The sequence below is a fragment of the Cydia pomonella genome, chromosome 2, assembly GCF_033807575.1.
Source record: "Cydia pomonella isolate Wapato2018A chromosome 2, ilCydPomo1, whole genome shotgun sequence".
NCBI classification, from domain to species: Eukaryota; Metazoa; Arthropoda; class Insecta; order Lepidoptera; family Tortricidae; genus Cydia; species Cydia pomonella.
In genome coordinates, this window is record NC_084704.1 from 9,369,044 (window position 1) to 9,385,663 (window position 16,620).

General features: G+C 38.4%; 1 protein-coding gene across 3 annotated transcripts; it reads left to right on the top strand.

Moving 5' to 3' along the window:
- The first annotated feature begins 1,928 nt into the window (after positions 1–1,928).
- LOC133533505 (protein male-specific lethal-3) lies at positions 1,929–16,606 on the top strand. 3 transcript variants are annotated; one of them, XM_061872497.1, is made up of 13 exons: positions 1,929–2,706; positions 2,835–3,013; positions 4,284–4,459; positions 6,314–6,422; positions 6,808–6,996; positions 7,230–7,355; positions 7,660–7,835; positions 8,540–8,702; positions 9,755–9,856; positions 13,772–13,877; positions 14,819–14,906; positions 15,411–15,495; positions 15,630–16,606. In XM_061872497.1, the coding sequence occupies exons 1-13, from the start codon at positions 2,605–2,607 to the stop codon at positions 15,700–15,702; spliced, it is 1,674 nt and encodes a 557-aa protein (XP_061728481.1). In that variant the 5' UTR covers positions 1,929–2,604; the 3' UTR covers positions 15,703–16,606. The 3 variants fall into 3 exon arrangements, with proteins under 3 accessions (XP_061728481.1, XP_061728473.1, XP_061728489.1); XM_061872489.1 differs by having other exon boundaries at positions 1,932–2,706; positions 8,537–8,702; XM_061872505.1 differs by having other exon boundaries at positions 1,932–2,706; positions 4,284–4,396; positions 8,537–8,702.
- The last annotated feature ends 14 nt before the right edge of the window (positions 16,607–16,620 follow it).

Sequence of the window (16,620 nt, forward strand, 5' to 3'; positions counted from 1 at the left end):
TAACGCCTTAAAAAAATCAAAAGATAATAATCACACGCACAGAATAGGTTAACTATTTGGTACCCACATCAATAATGAACCGAAATTACCGACCTGTGGTCTCATTGAATAAAATTCATATAGGTATGTAGATATTATATGGAAGTGTCACAGCTAGTTCAACAAGCCCCGTCCGATACATAAATTTGTATAGAAAATGACTTTTTTCCTGCCTATTGTATGTTTTTCGAACGAATGAAGCTCTTTTGATCCTAATATATAGGAATAAAAATATTTATAACTTGATAATAAACTGTATTGTTACCTTTTATATTGAAAAAACTTCAAAATACAGATATCATTATCTCTTAGGACAAAAGATACCTGTGATTTTGATTAATATGTAACATAATTTTTTTTTTTTTTGTAAATACTAATTTAAAAACCTCACCCCAACAAAAACAAAAATGAAAAAAAAAACAAAAAGAAATTCCGTCGCCGGGATTCGAACCCAGAACCACTAGCTAGAACTGGATCACTACCTACCAAAACCCGCCAGGTTAAACCGATTGTCAATTTTAGTACTGAGATACAAAGAGAGCGCCACTAGAAATAAACGAACTTTTGAAAGGGTCATTTTTTTGTATGGAGTTATCGTTCTTCTCCTAGTGAGTATTATATTCTTTGTTTGCGAGACTACTTGGGTGCTTAGCCAACATGTCAATAGGGCTTATTACATCCATCCTGACGCCAGACGGCTGGCATAGCAAAATGGCTCTCAAAAGAAAATGAACAAGCACGGGCCCGACGTCGCTTTCGATCGCCAGCCGTCCGGCGGCAGGAAGGATGTTATTAAATCCTCCAAGCCTTTCAAGCAACTTTCAAGCATTATCACTCTATGGCAGTTTACATTCACGTGCGAGTGGCAAGCCGAACCGCGAGGCGCGTATGTAAACGGTGGGCTCGTGGCTCATCTTGTGGCTTGGCTCGCCACTCGTCGGGCTCATGTCCGAAGCGGTTTTTTGGGCACTAGTCAAACTACTCAAAGGGGCTCGTGGAGGACGCTCGCTTGCTGTTTACTAACCTTATACCGTGCCGATTGTGTTTAAAATTGATTAGGTCGAGGAGCTTACAAGCTGTGGTTGAAACTCGACACGAGGCGCGAGCCGAGCCGCGAGTGTAAACGCAATTCCATACATGGCCTTTCTTCCATATATATATAGATATACGGGACGATAACCCTACGCACCTCCATTTTTAGGGTTCCGTAGCCAAATGACAAGAAACGGAACCCTTATAGATTCGTCATGTCCGTCTGTCTGTCCGTTTATGTCACAGCCACTTTTTTCCGAAACTATAAGAACTATACTGTTTAAACTTGGTAAGTAGATGTATTCTATGAACCGCATTAAGATTTTCACACAAAAATGAAAAAAAAAACAGTAAATTTCGGGGGTTCCCCATACTTAGAACTGAAACTCAATTTTTTTTTTCATCAAACTCATACGTGTGGGGTGTCTGGATAGGTCTTCAAAAATGATATTGAGGTTTCTAATATAATTTTTTTCTAAACTGAATAGTTTGCGTGACAGATACTTCCAAAGTTGTAAAATGTGTGCCCCCCCCCCCCCCCCCTAACTTCTAAAATAAGAGAATGATAAAACTAAAAAAATATATGATGTACATTACCATGCAAACTTCCACCGAAAATGGGTTTGAACGAGATCTAGTAAGTAGTTTTTTTTTATACCTCATTAAATAAAATAAAACATTTTTTTTTCATCAAACCCATACGTGTGGGGTATCTGTGGATAGGTCTTCAAAAATGATATTGAGGTTTCTAATATCATTTTTTTTCTGAACTGAATAGTTTGCGCGAGAGACACTTCCAAAGTGGTAAAATGTGCCCCCCCCCCCCCCCCCCCCTTGTTACTTTTAAAATGAATGATATACCTAAAAAAATATATGATGTACATTACCATGCAAACTTCCACCGAAAATTGGTTTGAACGAGATCTAGTAAATAGTTTTTTTTAATACGTCATAAATGGACTAGTCCGACTCGCACTTGGCCGCTTTTTTAAATTTGCCGCTCTTTTCTAATGACCGAAATGACTTGACAGACTATACTTACTTTCCTCTTTGGATACGATAGCTGTTAATGCAGAAACAAAACGCATTGACATTGACGGATATATTTCTTCAGAGTCCAAATCGTATTTCCTAACTTAAGGACATCCTTTATATTTTAAATCTAACCGTGAATGTTGGGCACCTTATCTCGGTTTGGACTCAGAATAGACGCAAACAACACTAGCGGGCAAGGTGACGCCCGATTAAATCTTAAATAAATTGCTTTTATTTCGTTTTGGCACCGTAATATTACATAGTTTACGTCTAAAACTATCACAATAAAATATATACAATATAAACACATTTTACTACAGTTAATATTACAATTTTGAAGTATAGTTAGATATTCGTCACCGGGCGCGGGAGTATCAAACTAAAATAATAACACGGGCTCACAATAATTCAACTCATACAGTGTTTAATGTTATGCATTTGATAAAAGTAGCCTTTTAAGGTACTAGCATCGGAACTCTGTCTTTTAGTGAAGCAAAAATGGTGTCTACAAGAGGCGTACGTTACAAATTCACTGAGGGTGAACGTGTTTTGTGCTATGAACCAGATCCCACAAAAGCTAAAGTCCTCTACGATTCAAAGGTATTCTACATTTATTATTTGTATTTGGTTCAATTTATTTTTGCCACTATTAATTTTTCTAAAATGTAACCTTATAACTGGCATGGCATGGTGTTTTAGTTGTTATGTTTTTTTTTTTTTCTTTTAAGGTATTAGAAGTGATAGAAAGCAAGGACAAGCGGGGCAGGAGATCAGTGGAGTATCTGATACATTTTCAAGGTTGGAATTCCTCATGGGACCGATGTGTGAGCGAGGATTTCGTGTTAAAAGACACAGAGGAGAACCGGCAGCTACAACGAGATCTCGCTGAGAAGTCACAATTGCAACTGTATGTCTTCATATTTATGAATAATATGCTAACTTAGATAGCAAACCATAAATAATTGTACAAACAAATACTGGAGCTTAGTTAAATGGATAAAAAGTTTTAAGTATATACCTACTGATATTATACCTTGTCAAAATTATAAGGTAAACATAATTAATATAGATGTGTTTTTTTGCAATCAAAATATGTTCTAACACTTAATATTGGTATTGAAGTTTTTAAGTACCAATTAGAAATAAGAGTTTTAAACAGCTCTTTTTAAAGGCCATTAAATTGTATATATTGTGTGGTCTCATGTCACAAAATAAATTATATAGTGCCAATTACACACACACTTTATCAGGCCCCAATTCGGGCCCGAGCCAGTTTATTTTTCTGTTTCACCACTATCAGCACATCATTTATAATATTTGAAATGTAAAAAAATGGTTTATATGCAAAAATATCAAACATTTAACATTTTTGGCAGTTAGAATCAAAGTATTTGTTATATTTCAAATATTGTTAACGATGTGCTGATATCACGTGAAACAGAAAACGAGTATCAGGCCCAAAATCGGGACTGTTTTCGAGCCCATTATCAGGAAGTGTAGTTGTAATTGGCACTTATGCAAACTATGAGCATAGCCGTAGTGGGAGAACCCATGTGTAACAAATAGTGCCTACAAACAGAGAACCTGCCTAGCGGGTCACTGGCAGAACCTGTGTTAACTGAGTACCTATGTGATTGCTAGGTAGGCCACTTAGCTGCACAACTTTTCTATTTCTTATTGATGTATGCACATTCATGTCATAAAATTAACCTCTATAGCAGCCATACAAGAAAAAATGGCAGTATTAAAATTGAATTTATTTAATTTTAAAATCAAACAACAAACCAAAAGCAACTCTTCCATTTACTATAGATTCAAATTTGGAGGTAATTTGTACTAGTATTAGAACCATGGGAGGTTAATTCATGTATGGTCCATAGCAAGTTATTATAACATCCTTTACATGAAAAGTAAGGTTCCTGTATTATTATTGATAGTAGGAAATCCCCAACTTCTCCACTAGCATAAATAATATGGGGTAGTAAAGCCAGGTAAAATATCATAAACCCATAGCTAAGAGGGGCACCAATTTGACTAAGAAGCTGTCAGCACAAGCCCCCATTTCCTTGGGCTACACCCTGTATTGTTATGCCATTGTCTTATTCCCAGCTTAATTTTTGTTGCATTACATCCATATTTTATATTGTATAAATGTTATTACAAAATCCTGTGTTCAGTGGTGCCTACTTGTACCGACGCGAGCGCAAGAAGGGCAGCAGCGCGGGCCCGGCCAAGCGCGCGCGCCACGGCTTCAGCGACGACGGCTCCTCGTCCAGCACGCAGCCCGACGGTGAGCCTGCGACTAGCGACCATAACAGTAGCCGAGGAATGCCTACTAATCACATGGCTTCAGGTAGACCGAGTGCTCATTTGACGTGTAAAAACTATGCAGTGCGAAGAATTTAACCTGAAATGTTTGTGTCATTCTGTATCATATTGCTTTGCATGAGTAGTTTTGTGGTGTTATGATAGGGAATGGTATACTTTCGTTTTCCATTCGCACTAATACGCATAACGCACTGACGCTCGCAGCGCGGCGCATTGGGCGCACAGAGAAATAGATACCTACACCGGTTAGGGATTTCTTGCGTGAGTGCGGTGCGTTGCTTTGTTTGCATTAGTAGTTTTGTAGTGTTGAGATAGGAACTAGTTTAGATCAATATATGTATTTACATTGTGTGTAAACTATAGTTGACGTTCAATGACAGTGAACGTTCTCAAGAACGGCATAACTATAATGTAAACACCTGCTTTCATTCTTTCTTTTAAAAGAAAATAATATATTTGAATTTAGCTACAGTAAATCCCAACCCTCTTTTTGATATTTAACACATATCAGTGAAAGAATAAGGAACAAAGTCACATCGCGTTCTAATGGTGTACCCTTGTTTTGTCAACATACTTTTCATCGACAATGGTTCATCAAAATTTTAGTACTAGTAATATTGTTTGGCGTTATCTTATTTCAACTATTATTTGTTTAAATTTATCTTACTACGTAGAAATACTATTTAACGAATATTACTTAATTGGCACAACTACAAAACATTGCAATTCATTTCTTTGACGTATTACTTTAATACAATTTTAAAAAACCTACTTTAAACTCTTCTGAAAAATAAATTAATAATATTATTGCATAATTATAGGGAGCGTGCATGAACTGTAGGAGGCAGCACAGGAGCCGTCAGATTTTTGGCGCGAGGCGTAAATGTGATGTTTTTTGTTCCGATGTAGCCCACAAGATGGCAGAACCTACTATGCACAAGAAAACACTTGACATGTAAATGTGCCTGTTTATGGTTCCGATTCAGACCACAAGATGGCAGACCCTCCAACGCGCACGGTCCCTATATCAAAAAATAGAACTGCGAGGCTTTCAAAGTAGGTTTAGGTTAAGTTAGAACTGCGACCCCCAAGAAAACGAATTGTTGCCAGAAGTGGGTTAGGTTAGGTTAGAACTGCGACCCCCAAGAAAACGAACTGTTGCCAGAACTGAGAAAAAAACCCGAAATGAAAAGCCATGACATGAATTTTTATTGAAATAAGTCTACTACCAATTACCTAAAAGACCTCGGTTCAAATTACCTAGTATCTAGTCCTCGAAATGACTTGTCGATGAAATTAAAATACTTGAAACGTTGTCTAATAAATAATATTCGATTAAATGTATGTCGGCAATTCAATGGTAAACCCGTTCTAATAGTTTTAATAATGTGTCGAAAGATGGCAGTAAACTTACTGTGAGTACAAAATTTTCTTTGACAATCCACCTCTATTGCAAATTCTCTTTGGTTCTACATAACTGTTATTTCGCCAAAGCGCCAAAACTTTACGTTTTTCCCTATGAAACGGTTGCACTGTACTGTAATGGGGTATAGAGTAAATGCTTTTCTCCTGACTTATTTTGTATGTTTTTATATTAATTTTGTGCGCAATTAGTAATTATTGCGTGGGTCCACACAGAGCGAGCAGCGTCGCGAGGAAATTTCCTAGCGCGGCAAATGGCCAATTTAGACGTGCCTCGGTCGGAGCAGCTCTGCCGAGGGTAACGCGCGCGCTGCTTCGGTCGAGGCACGTCTACATGAGCCGTTTGGCGCGCGAGAGAATTTCTTCGCGACGTTGCTCGCTCTGTGTGGAACCGCCTATTCTATAAACAACCGATACTTGTATAATACTAGAACAATAAATAAATGATCGTTTGCAGACGGATCGACGGGAGACACGGACTCGTCCATGGGCTCGGGCTGCAGCAGCCCGCACTCGCCGCCGCCGCACCAGGGCCGCGCGCACATCACGCTGCCCTCCGCGCTCAGGTAAAATCACACTAAACTAAATTAACATTAAGTAGTACCCTGCTGGTAGTGACCCTGCCTATGAAGCCTAATAATAATATGTGTGATGAAACAGATTGTTTCCGAGTTATGGGTGTTTTCTATGCATTTAAGTATTTGTATATCATATATATATCGTTTTATTATCGTTGTCTGAATACCCACAACACGAGCCTTCTTGAGCTTACTGTGGGGCTTAGTCAATTTGTGTAATAATGATTTTTTTTAATATGACAAAGGAAGAAAGGAAATGCATTTCTATGACAAAAAAATTGCGTCTATAACACCATCGCACGTAAAAGACGTGCGTTTGTAGGAGACAAACCTCAGGGATGGTCCTTTAGCTAACGGTTCCTGATGCGGACAGGGATCGCCTGACGTTCGACTACCACCTGGTGGTGAAGCGCGGCCGCCTGGCGCGGCTGCCGGCGGCGCCGAGCGCGGCGCAGGTGCTGGAGTCCTTCGTCAAGTGGTTCGCGCGCGCCGGCGCCTGGCACCCGCAGCGCCCGCGCCACGACCCGCCCATGAAGCCCGACCTGCGCGACGTCTCCTGCAGGTTTCAGCCCTTTATCTACTTACCCATGCGTTTCGGACATTATGTCAAATTTTATCTCCATCTGCAACCCTGGAGATCAAATTCCATTTTCCAAATTCAAATTTTATTTCCCAAGACATTTATTTTTGCGATACCGCGATTGGGCCTATGAAAGCAGAATAGCAGTATGAAGATTCTACCAGTTACGTTTTTGATGTAATCTTCCTCGCGTTAATTTTATTTATATTGGTTAGATTGAACCTGGTACGCGAGGTGGCGGACGGGCTGCGCGTGTACTTCGACTTCGTGCTGCGCGCGCAGCTGCTGTACAAGCAGGAGCGACAGCAGTACCACGAGCTGTGCGGCCAGTTCCTGCACGAGTGAGTCACTGCGCATTACATCTGTCGAGCTTTAGGGCCAGTTGCATCAACCACACGCAATGAATTAATCAACGCAACTCCCATACAATAAAAATTGGCGAACGTTGGTGTAACTGGCCCTTAGACGCATATAGACCCCGTGCACAGCGACGCATGGCGATATGTTTCGGCCGCAATTATTTTTTACACTATCTTGACGCATTGATTATCTCATTATACCTTGTTTTTATTTCATTACCAGATAACTAGATACACTGAACCAGTTAACCAGTTCTCGCTTTAAATTAGGCTGTCAATATTTCAGAGATGAGACAGAGGAGGAGGAAATGAAATCAGAGGTGGAAGAAGAAGAAGGCGCGTCTATGGAAACGGTGGCAGCCGAGGGCGCGGAGAAAGAGGACCCCGAGGACATCAAGAGCCCCAAGATACCCGAGTACTCGCACTTGCCGCCCGACCCTACCGAGTCAGAGGCACCCGCACGTATGTACATACATTATACGGTATACTCAACATTAACGCTTTCTTGTTTCACACCTACTTATGTCACTCATTGTACTGATATGCGATGTTTGATAATGGGTGGTAGGGGGAACTGACAGAACGAGGTAGTCTTATGTATCTTTCAGTAGGAGTAGTAGAGAAAGCTTGATAGTATTGTTTGTCCTTGTCACCGTTTTACTATGGTTTATGCTGGGCAACAAATAACCCGACCAAATTACGTAGGTTGGTTTTGGTATGACAGGAATGTCTCTCACGGGCGCACGCTGATCTATACGCACGCACGCTATACAATCCTACCATCTAGTCCATCTATGGACGAAAGTAACTAAGCCAAGTTAATAAGGAAAATATCGATCCGTTGGTTTGTTGTTATTCAATTACAAAACTACATACTTTTGATGTTTGTTACCTTTGGTGTTTCAAGACTTTGAATACACTTTTGACCGAGTGAGCACGAAGCGTCTCTGTTTCAGCTTGGACAAAAATGCTTTCGTATGCGGCGGTTAACCTCTACACATCGCATTTCTAAACCGATTCTGAGTTATCGAGTCGCAACAGTTCGACAATTATATGGAATTTCTTTGTCGATTTAGTTTTTGGAATTTTTTAAAACTTGGTTCTACAGCTCCCAGTGACACTAGTTATCTATAATAAAGTATCTGACCTGTATTTTCGAACAGCAGCAGAAGAGCAACCCAATAATCACGACGAGCCAGCGGGCGCTAGTGAGGACGCCAACAACGCGAGCAATAACATGGAGCCCGCCCGGAGCGAGCCGAGCGCCGACGAGGCCGACAACAAGCGCGAGGCGCGCCCCGCCACGCGCAGCGGCAACGTCAACCGCCGGTGAGACTGCTTTAGGCTAAGAACGCATTGCGAACCGCAACAAATTTATCGCAGTGCGTCACAGGATAGGTATACTGCACGCTGACAACAGCAAGGAAGGGGGCGTCCATTAATTACATGTGGGGTTATTGGGACCGTGCGAAGTGCATGGTGGGGGTAAGTAAAGCGATCCCAGCGTATAAGGTGGTAAAAATTTGAACTAACTGCCGATAGCGTCTTTAACATTTCTTACAATTCTCGGCTCGAAATGAAACTTTGATTTAGGATTACTCCTGAAATATTCATTTAAATTGTATGGTGTAAGGGACCATTGTAAGCTGTATGAAATGCTTAATATAACTAACGTATTTATTTTGATAATTGTTAATAATGTATCCATGTAAATAGTTTTGCAAATGCCACGTATTACGTGATCTTTTTCTAGAAGTTACGAATATGTATAGTAAGTTATCCTTAAAAGATAGACATTTAACATCGCGGACTTTTTTGTAGACCTATGAATGATAAACAACCCCACCATACATTGTGTTGTTATAGCTCAAACGGATTAGGCAGCGTTTTCGATTAAAGCTCCTAGCCAGCGTGATTTTTTCCGACAACATCGTTATATTTCAAACAATTTACACAAAACCTTATACTTAAACAAGCTATATACTTAATCCTTCCTCAAGAATCACTCTATTGATAGATGAAAGTCGTATGAAAATCCGTTCAGTAATTTTTAGTTTTGAAGTAGTTTTATAAGATGTAGTGAATTGACGTTTTCTCCTAGACTTGCGGACACTAGGTTGCGTTGTTGCACGCTCCCAATTGACGATTTTTTTTTTAGGAGGGTCACGATGATTTTGCCTCGAATCTCAAATATTTAGGTGGAAGTGTGGTATAGTTATATTCTTTTACATTAATAATAGGTATAATATATATTTCCACCTGAAGTATTTTTGTATGCATTGATTTTTTCCCATATAAGTTTCCAGTAAAATAATATGCCATTTATTTCAACAAACATATAATTCATATCATAATAAACAACGATGGGTTAATTCCGGCAGGTTGCGGTCGCACAAGTCGGCGGTGTCCCAGTCGGAGAACGAGGAGCCCGCGCCCTGCACGTCCACGGGCGAGCAGCGCGCCTTCGAGACTCTCTCGTCCAGGTACCAGTACTGGCCTTCTCAGTAACTTAGCTTTGCAAAATATACCTAGGTACCTTTGCTTTCACGCCCAAAACGCTCTTTGAAAATTGTATGTCGTCACAGTTTACGGTTTGACACATAACTTTGTACCTAAGTACCAAAGAGTAAAGTAAGTATATAGGTACATACACACGTAACACCAAGGCCCCCCGTTGTCTATTCTCAGTACAAAATTTGATACTCAAGCCGTAGCCATTAAGGTGGTGGGCAAGCTGTGTATGCGTGCGTGTGGATTTTTAACCAACTAATAATAAATAATAATAATAATAAGGTGTTGCTCCTGGTCGTCTTCACGACGGCATTTTCAGGGGCCCATCTAGTGGGCGGCGAATCACCGCCTGCCTCGATAACTAGTGGAAACATTGTTATGGCAGGTGTCCGGACGTCTTTGCAATAACCCAGTCTCATTGTCCTCCCAAACTTCAATCCATAGACCGTTATACTGTTCACTTTACTACAATAGTCCCAATGCCTGTTGCGACCGGTTCATGGGTGTCTATTTTGCGCCCGTGAACGGGTTCCAGCAGGCGTTCTACATGACATTAAAGCTCTCCAAGAGCCCTCTACGTGTTGGATCTATATCCCCACGGAAGCCTATCAAAAGACCGGGATGTATAGGCCCGTGAAATCCAAGGAGATATAATAATAATAAAATGCTTTATTGCACTACAAAAAAAAATGGTACAAAGTATGTAAAGGTATAAATATGTAGGTAACAACAGGCGGACTTATCGCTAAACAGCGATCTCTTCCAGACAACCTAAAATAAATAAAATGATTTTATTTCGGATAAAACGTCCATAGTTGTTAGTTACATTTTTACATTAATATAATATGTTTTCTGTAATAAGTAATTGAGTTTTTATATATCATAAATTATTCATTATCAATTAGCATTTCTATGTTCAAAGTTCAAAGTTATTTATTGTATATAAGAATCAGGTTACATTGCAGGTCGAATATACAATTACACATTCCGTTACACTGAGACTTTACCTTTTCAGGTGTATATACATTTGCATCATATATAGGTATTTACATATTTATCTAAAGAATAACAATACTTATGAGTCACTTAAATAATCATTAACACAATAAAAACATTTTTCTATAAGCCACATTTTTGTGTTTGACTTGAACAGTTTGAGATCCATATCCTTAAAACGATCAGGTAACTTGTTATAAATTGTGATACACATAATATAGGCATTTTTTGCAGTGAGTGACAAGTTTACATATGGCTTAGGTAATCTGTGTCTGTATTTAGGTCTAGTTACGCGGCAATCCAATGGGTTATTATCCGTGAATAGGTATTTATATTTGTGAACGAAAACAGAAACTTCATAAATATAGAGACTGGGAAAAGTAAGAATGCTATGTTTTATAAAATATGGACGGCATGAATCTCTAGGATGAACTGAAAATATGGCTCGAATGCAGCGCTTTTGGACAATGAATACGTTATGTTTATCAGTGCAGTATCCCCAGATTGTTATGCCATATCTTAAAATCGAATGTACATATCCATGATATGCTATTAACGCTGCCTTAATGGAAATAGTTTGGCTAACTCTTCTCAGGGCAAATACAAACCTATTTACTTTGGAACATAATGTGTCTACATGTTCTCTCCAGTTTAGATGTTTGTCAATAAAAATACCTAAAAATCGCGCATGCTGTACTTCTTTTATGGAAATATTGTCATATTGTATGTCTAACTGTTGTGACTTGCCTTTACTAGTATGGAATTGAATGTAGCTAGTTTTGTCTAGGTTTATTTTCAAGTTATTTCTTTCTAACCATTTAATTGTTAGGGCTAGAGTTCTGTTTAGGTCATCATTATAAGTCGGAAAATCTCTACATTTTACAATAATTGACGTGTCATCTGCGAACAACAGGCTTTTATGTGGCAGGCTTTTGGGCATATCATCAATGTAAATTATGAATAGAAGAGGGCCCAAAATACTGCCTTGAGGCACTCCATAATGATTATTGATGAAGGATGATCTGTAATGATTTAGAGATTTAGTTACCGGACAGTATCTGACAGTCTCTACACATTGGGTTCTATCACTAATATACATTTTGATCCATTCTAGAGCTGGACCACGTATCCCGTATTTGTACAGTTTTACCAACAAGCGCTTATGACATACATAATCAAAAGCTTTGCTCATGTCTAATAGATAGTAATACAGTAACAGGAATCTTATTATCTATCGCATCTAGTACATTTTTTACTAGTTTGAATGTGGCTAAAGAAGTACATTTAGATTTACGAAACCCACGTTGTTGATCGGATATTATATTGTATTTGTCAAGAAAACTTGTTAATCTACTGAACATTACTTTCTCGTATATTTTTGAGAAAACGGAAATTAAAGTAATTGGCCTGTAGTTTACCATATTAGTTTTATCGCCTTTTTTATGGATGGGTTTTACCACAGATCTTTTTAATATACTTGGAAAGCTACCTTGGATCAATGAAAGATTTAGTGTATGTAACATGGGCGATATAATAGACGTTACGCATTTTTTAACAATATCAGTCCTCACTTCATCATATCCGACTGAAGGTGAATTTTTCAGAGTCGAGATTATGCTATGGAGTTCAGTGATAGTTACAGGTTTGAGATATATGGAAAAGTGATTATTATCAGTATCAATATCATAGATAGAGTTAGTAGTTGAATTAGTGGTTACAGTCTTTATAAAGAAATCGTTAAAACTATTGGCAATCTCTTGTGGGTCGTTTATACATATATCATTTATTGTCAATTTATCCACAGATTTATCGGTGCAATCAGATGTTGTGTAATCTTTAATAACATCCCACGCTGCTTTGCATTTATTATTATTATTATGAATATATTTTAAATTTTCTATTTTCTGCTGGGATAATAAGCATTTTTTAAGGAGGCGGGCGTAATACTTATATTCTACTTTACAATGAGATGAATGATGTTAATTTTTAGTGCAGATATCGAAACTTCAATTAATTGCCCACCACCAAAATGGCTACGGCTTGAGTAGTTGAGTTGTTGTGATTTTGTACTGAGAACAGACAACTATCGCGAAAACCGAAAATCGCATATTGTGGGGATCTTTCCCTTTTGCTCTTACTAAAACGTAATTAGAATGACAGATAAATATACCCGCAATGACGAACTTCGATTTTCGCGCTTATAGCCCTGTGTCAAACCGTGAGTTGTGACGTCATCACAATCTTCAATGTCGGTTCGACTTGGGTCACGTGACGTGTCTTAAAAGATATTTTAAATTCAATATTTACAAAAATATGCTCATTAGAGGTCCACTAAAGGTAGTTTAACATGTTCTTATAATCCATAAGAATTTATTGGGATACTATTCTGCCCTAAGATTTGTAGATGGAAACAACCTTATTGAATTAGCAGTCATAGTACTTATTAGTTGGGTAACTTTTACTTTTCAACGTCCTGTTTAATCCGACCTCCCCCCCATATCTTTCTGAATGATTTACGGCGGATGGTAGTGGTCATCGCTTGAGATCGAGTGCGAACCCGACTCTCGCTGTACCGTGTAACAAGAATCGGTCATACTAAGTCCTTCACAGTGCGCGCTGTACAGTTGTGGAACAAGTTGCCGTTACCCCTTAGACAGTCACAGTTGGTAGCATCAGAATCAGAAATTCAGAAACCAGAAGTTATTTATTTGCATCGATACAGTATGGGGATTTTACAGTTCATGTTTCTAGATTTCATGCAAGCGTGCAAATTTATAATCAGTAAAATTAAGTTATTAAAGCGGTTTTCATTTTGATTCAGTACGAGTGGCACGCTCAAAGTATGAATAGCAAGCCGAATTGATTAGTAGTATACCTACTTGGATCCGCAGCGTGGGCAGCAGCGGCTCGTCGCTGAGCGAGAGCTGGGCGCGGCCGGCGCGCCAGCCCGCCGCCGCGCCGCCCACGCGGACGCCGCTGTCTCTGCTGCTCGAGAAGGTATTCTTCTTATTTCGACTACCAACTACAAACCGACGTATCATTCGTAATATGAAGGTTGTCAGTTGCGACGTCACATCGTGCTATGATCGAAATATTATATACTGTAAGAAAAAAAAGTATAACTTTTGTCCGCCTATTTTCATAAATGGAAGATTATGTTTACTGTGAAACAATTTCATCTACACTTGCCGATCTTTCATCTACAAAGTGCTCACCATTGATTTATATCTAAGGACGAGCCTTACGGGCACTAAAAATGGTGCTAGTTCAGTGGTGTCACTCACGAATTCGAGCCAATCGTGCAGGCTAACGCAACTAGTTGCGACCAATCGCGCGCGTGATGCGAACTCATCAACCAATCGCGTTGTGGCGTTAGACTGCACGATTGGCTCGAATTCGTTTGCGTAACACCGCTGTACTGGCCCCATTCTCATTGCCCGTAAGGCCCGTCCCAAAGAGTATGCCCGTCTTTAGATATATATGTCAATGATGCTCACGAGGAACCCGAAAGATTTTAACCACGCATTTCCGAGGCTAAAACAAGGTAAAAATAACGAATGAATTGTTTTCTTTTTTAAATGTACATAAAAAGTAAATATTATTGGTAAAACTATCACATAAAATGTATTTTTTAATTTATTTAGTAAAACCTAGTTTCAAATTTGTTACTTGTCACGTCAACAAGGATATTTAGACTAGTCCCCTTACTGGCAACATCGCCACCAAAAAAGCGTTTTGCACTAAGTAACAATGAAAAAATGTTTTCTTTTATTGGCATTAGCTCTGAAACTAGGCAAATTTCAGAAAAGTTTATAGGACATTTTAGTCTTTGAATATAATCAGGTAGACACGTTAAAATAGTTTGGGTTCCTCGTGAGCACGTTGTATAAGAAACTAAACAATAGTTCTCGATTTTTTGTCTGTATCATTGTGTGCAGGTGGCGAAATGGCAGATAATCCCTCGAGAGGGCACAGAGCATCTCCCGTGCCGGGTCTACGGCGCCATACATCTTGCTAGACTCTTTGGTAATCGCGTTTTTCTTATGATCGTGGTGTTGAGGCTTTATTAATTTTATGGTTTCGTTTTTGACAAGCGCAAAAATAGTTATCTGTTTTACAAGGGGGCGAAGTTGTTGTTTAACCGCTCGTGCTAATATTAATATCCGTGTAAGCGAAAAATTTGACAATTGAAGAATGAACTGGAATCTTGAGCGTTGCGAGGGTTTAAAGGCACGGGGGTTAAACAAACTTTGGCTCTGAGTGAAACTTAAATTTTTTCTCCGCACCACCAACTACTAACAATGAAATACCTACCAAAAAAATGAAACGTAATAAAAAAACATTCAAAATCATCATTTAAAAGTCAATTCTACTAGTTAACAAAAGGGATCAACTCAAAATTTGCATCTGATTACTTTGCCCCACATGTGGATAAAATGCAATTTTCTCATTCGTTTTTGAACAATCAAGAGGAGAGGGCCTTTACCAGTTAGTGTGGTGAAAATAATATTGCTCTTTCTTGCATTTCAGTGAAATTACCGGACTTCTTAAATGCAACGCAGATGCCTGATTTCAAATTGAAACTGATCCTAAAGCATATTGATATGTTTGTCCAGTAAGTACTGCCATTTCAGACTATTCCAAATTACTAAAAAATACTTATTTAACTACTTATTGTTTAAGTTCCCCAATATTTATACATATAAAAAGAAGTTACCTAACTTATTGAAATGTTGCTTTATCATGCAGGTACTTAGACGAGCACAGTGAATGGTTCGGAGAGATGTACTACATAGCGGACAACGTGTCGCGGTCACATTGAACATATCTACGTAATATCCAGGAAATAATTACATAGTTGCAACTTCTAAATAGATTATAAATTGGTAGCTTCTTTTATTTCAAGAAGTTGATATATGTATGATTTTTTTTATTTAAATTTAAAGTAGACTACTAATTAATATGTAAAACTTATGATGGTTTACGAATTATGAATCCTTGGATTCAACAGAAATTACATTATAATGACTGCATATGTACTGTTACATAAAAATAGGTAACCGAAATTGTTGGTTCAGTGCATATTTACATAAGGTGACAAGCTAGTTACAGCCCGTCTTGTGACCTAATTTCGTCCACACCATCTTAATAATTATTACAAAATGCTAAAAAGCTCTGGGTTTAAATTTCTAGTCTTCCACGTAATTGGATATGTATACTCTAGCAAACCCACTTTGTCGTAGAAAAAGACGCAAATTCAAATTTTCTGTGGTAGATCAACCCTTTGCGCTTACTTATTTTAAATTTGCCGCCTTTTTCTACTGACGGAAGTGGCTTGCCAAACCATATCTGTATATGATATTTTCCGTTGGTCACCAATTAATCTTCAGCAAAGCTGGAAGATGTTTAAGACAAGTGTTTATCAATGATTTCACAATCATCGTTTATTTTAATCTTTTGTGATTTGACTTTTGGTTCAACAATTATTTATGTTGTGTAATATTTTTAGGAGCTTTTTAATGATATTGATGAATGACTAAGCAGTATGCATTTATGTATCTCAATTGTGATATGTAGAAAGAATCGTGCTTCAAATTTGACAGCTGATACTTTTTGAATCGTGATATATTCATTTGCATATGCCATGCCAATACCTACCAATATTTTTTGTGACCAATCATTATTTTGTTTGCCTCTAGTTAATACAAATATTAACAGCAAACTTACACATTTGTTTTAT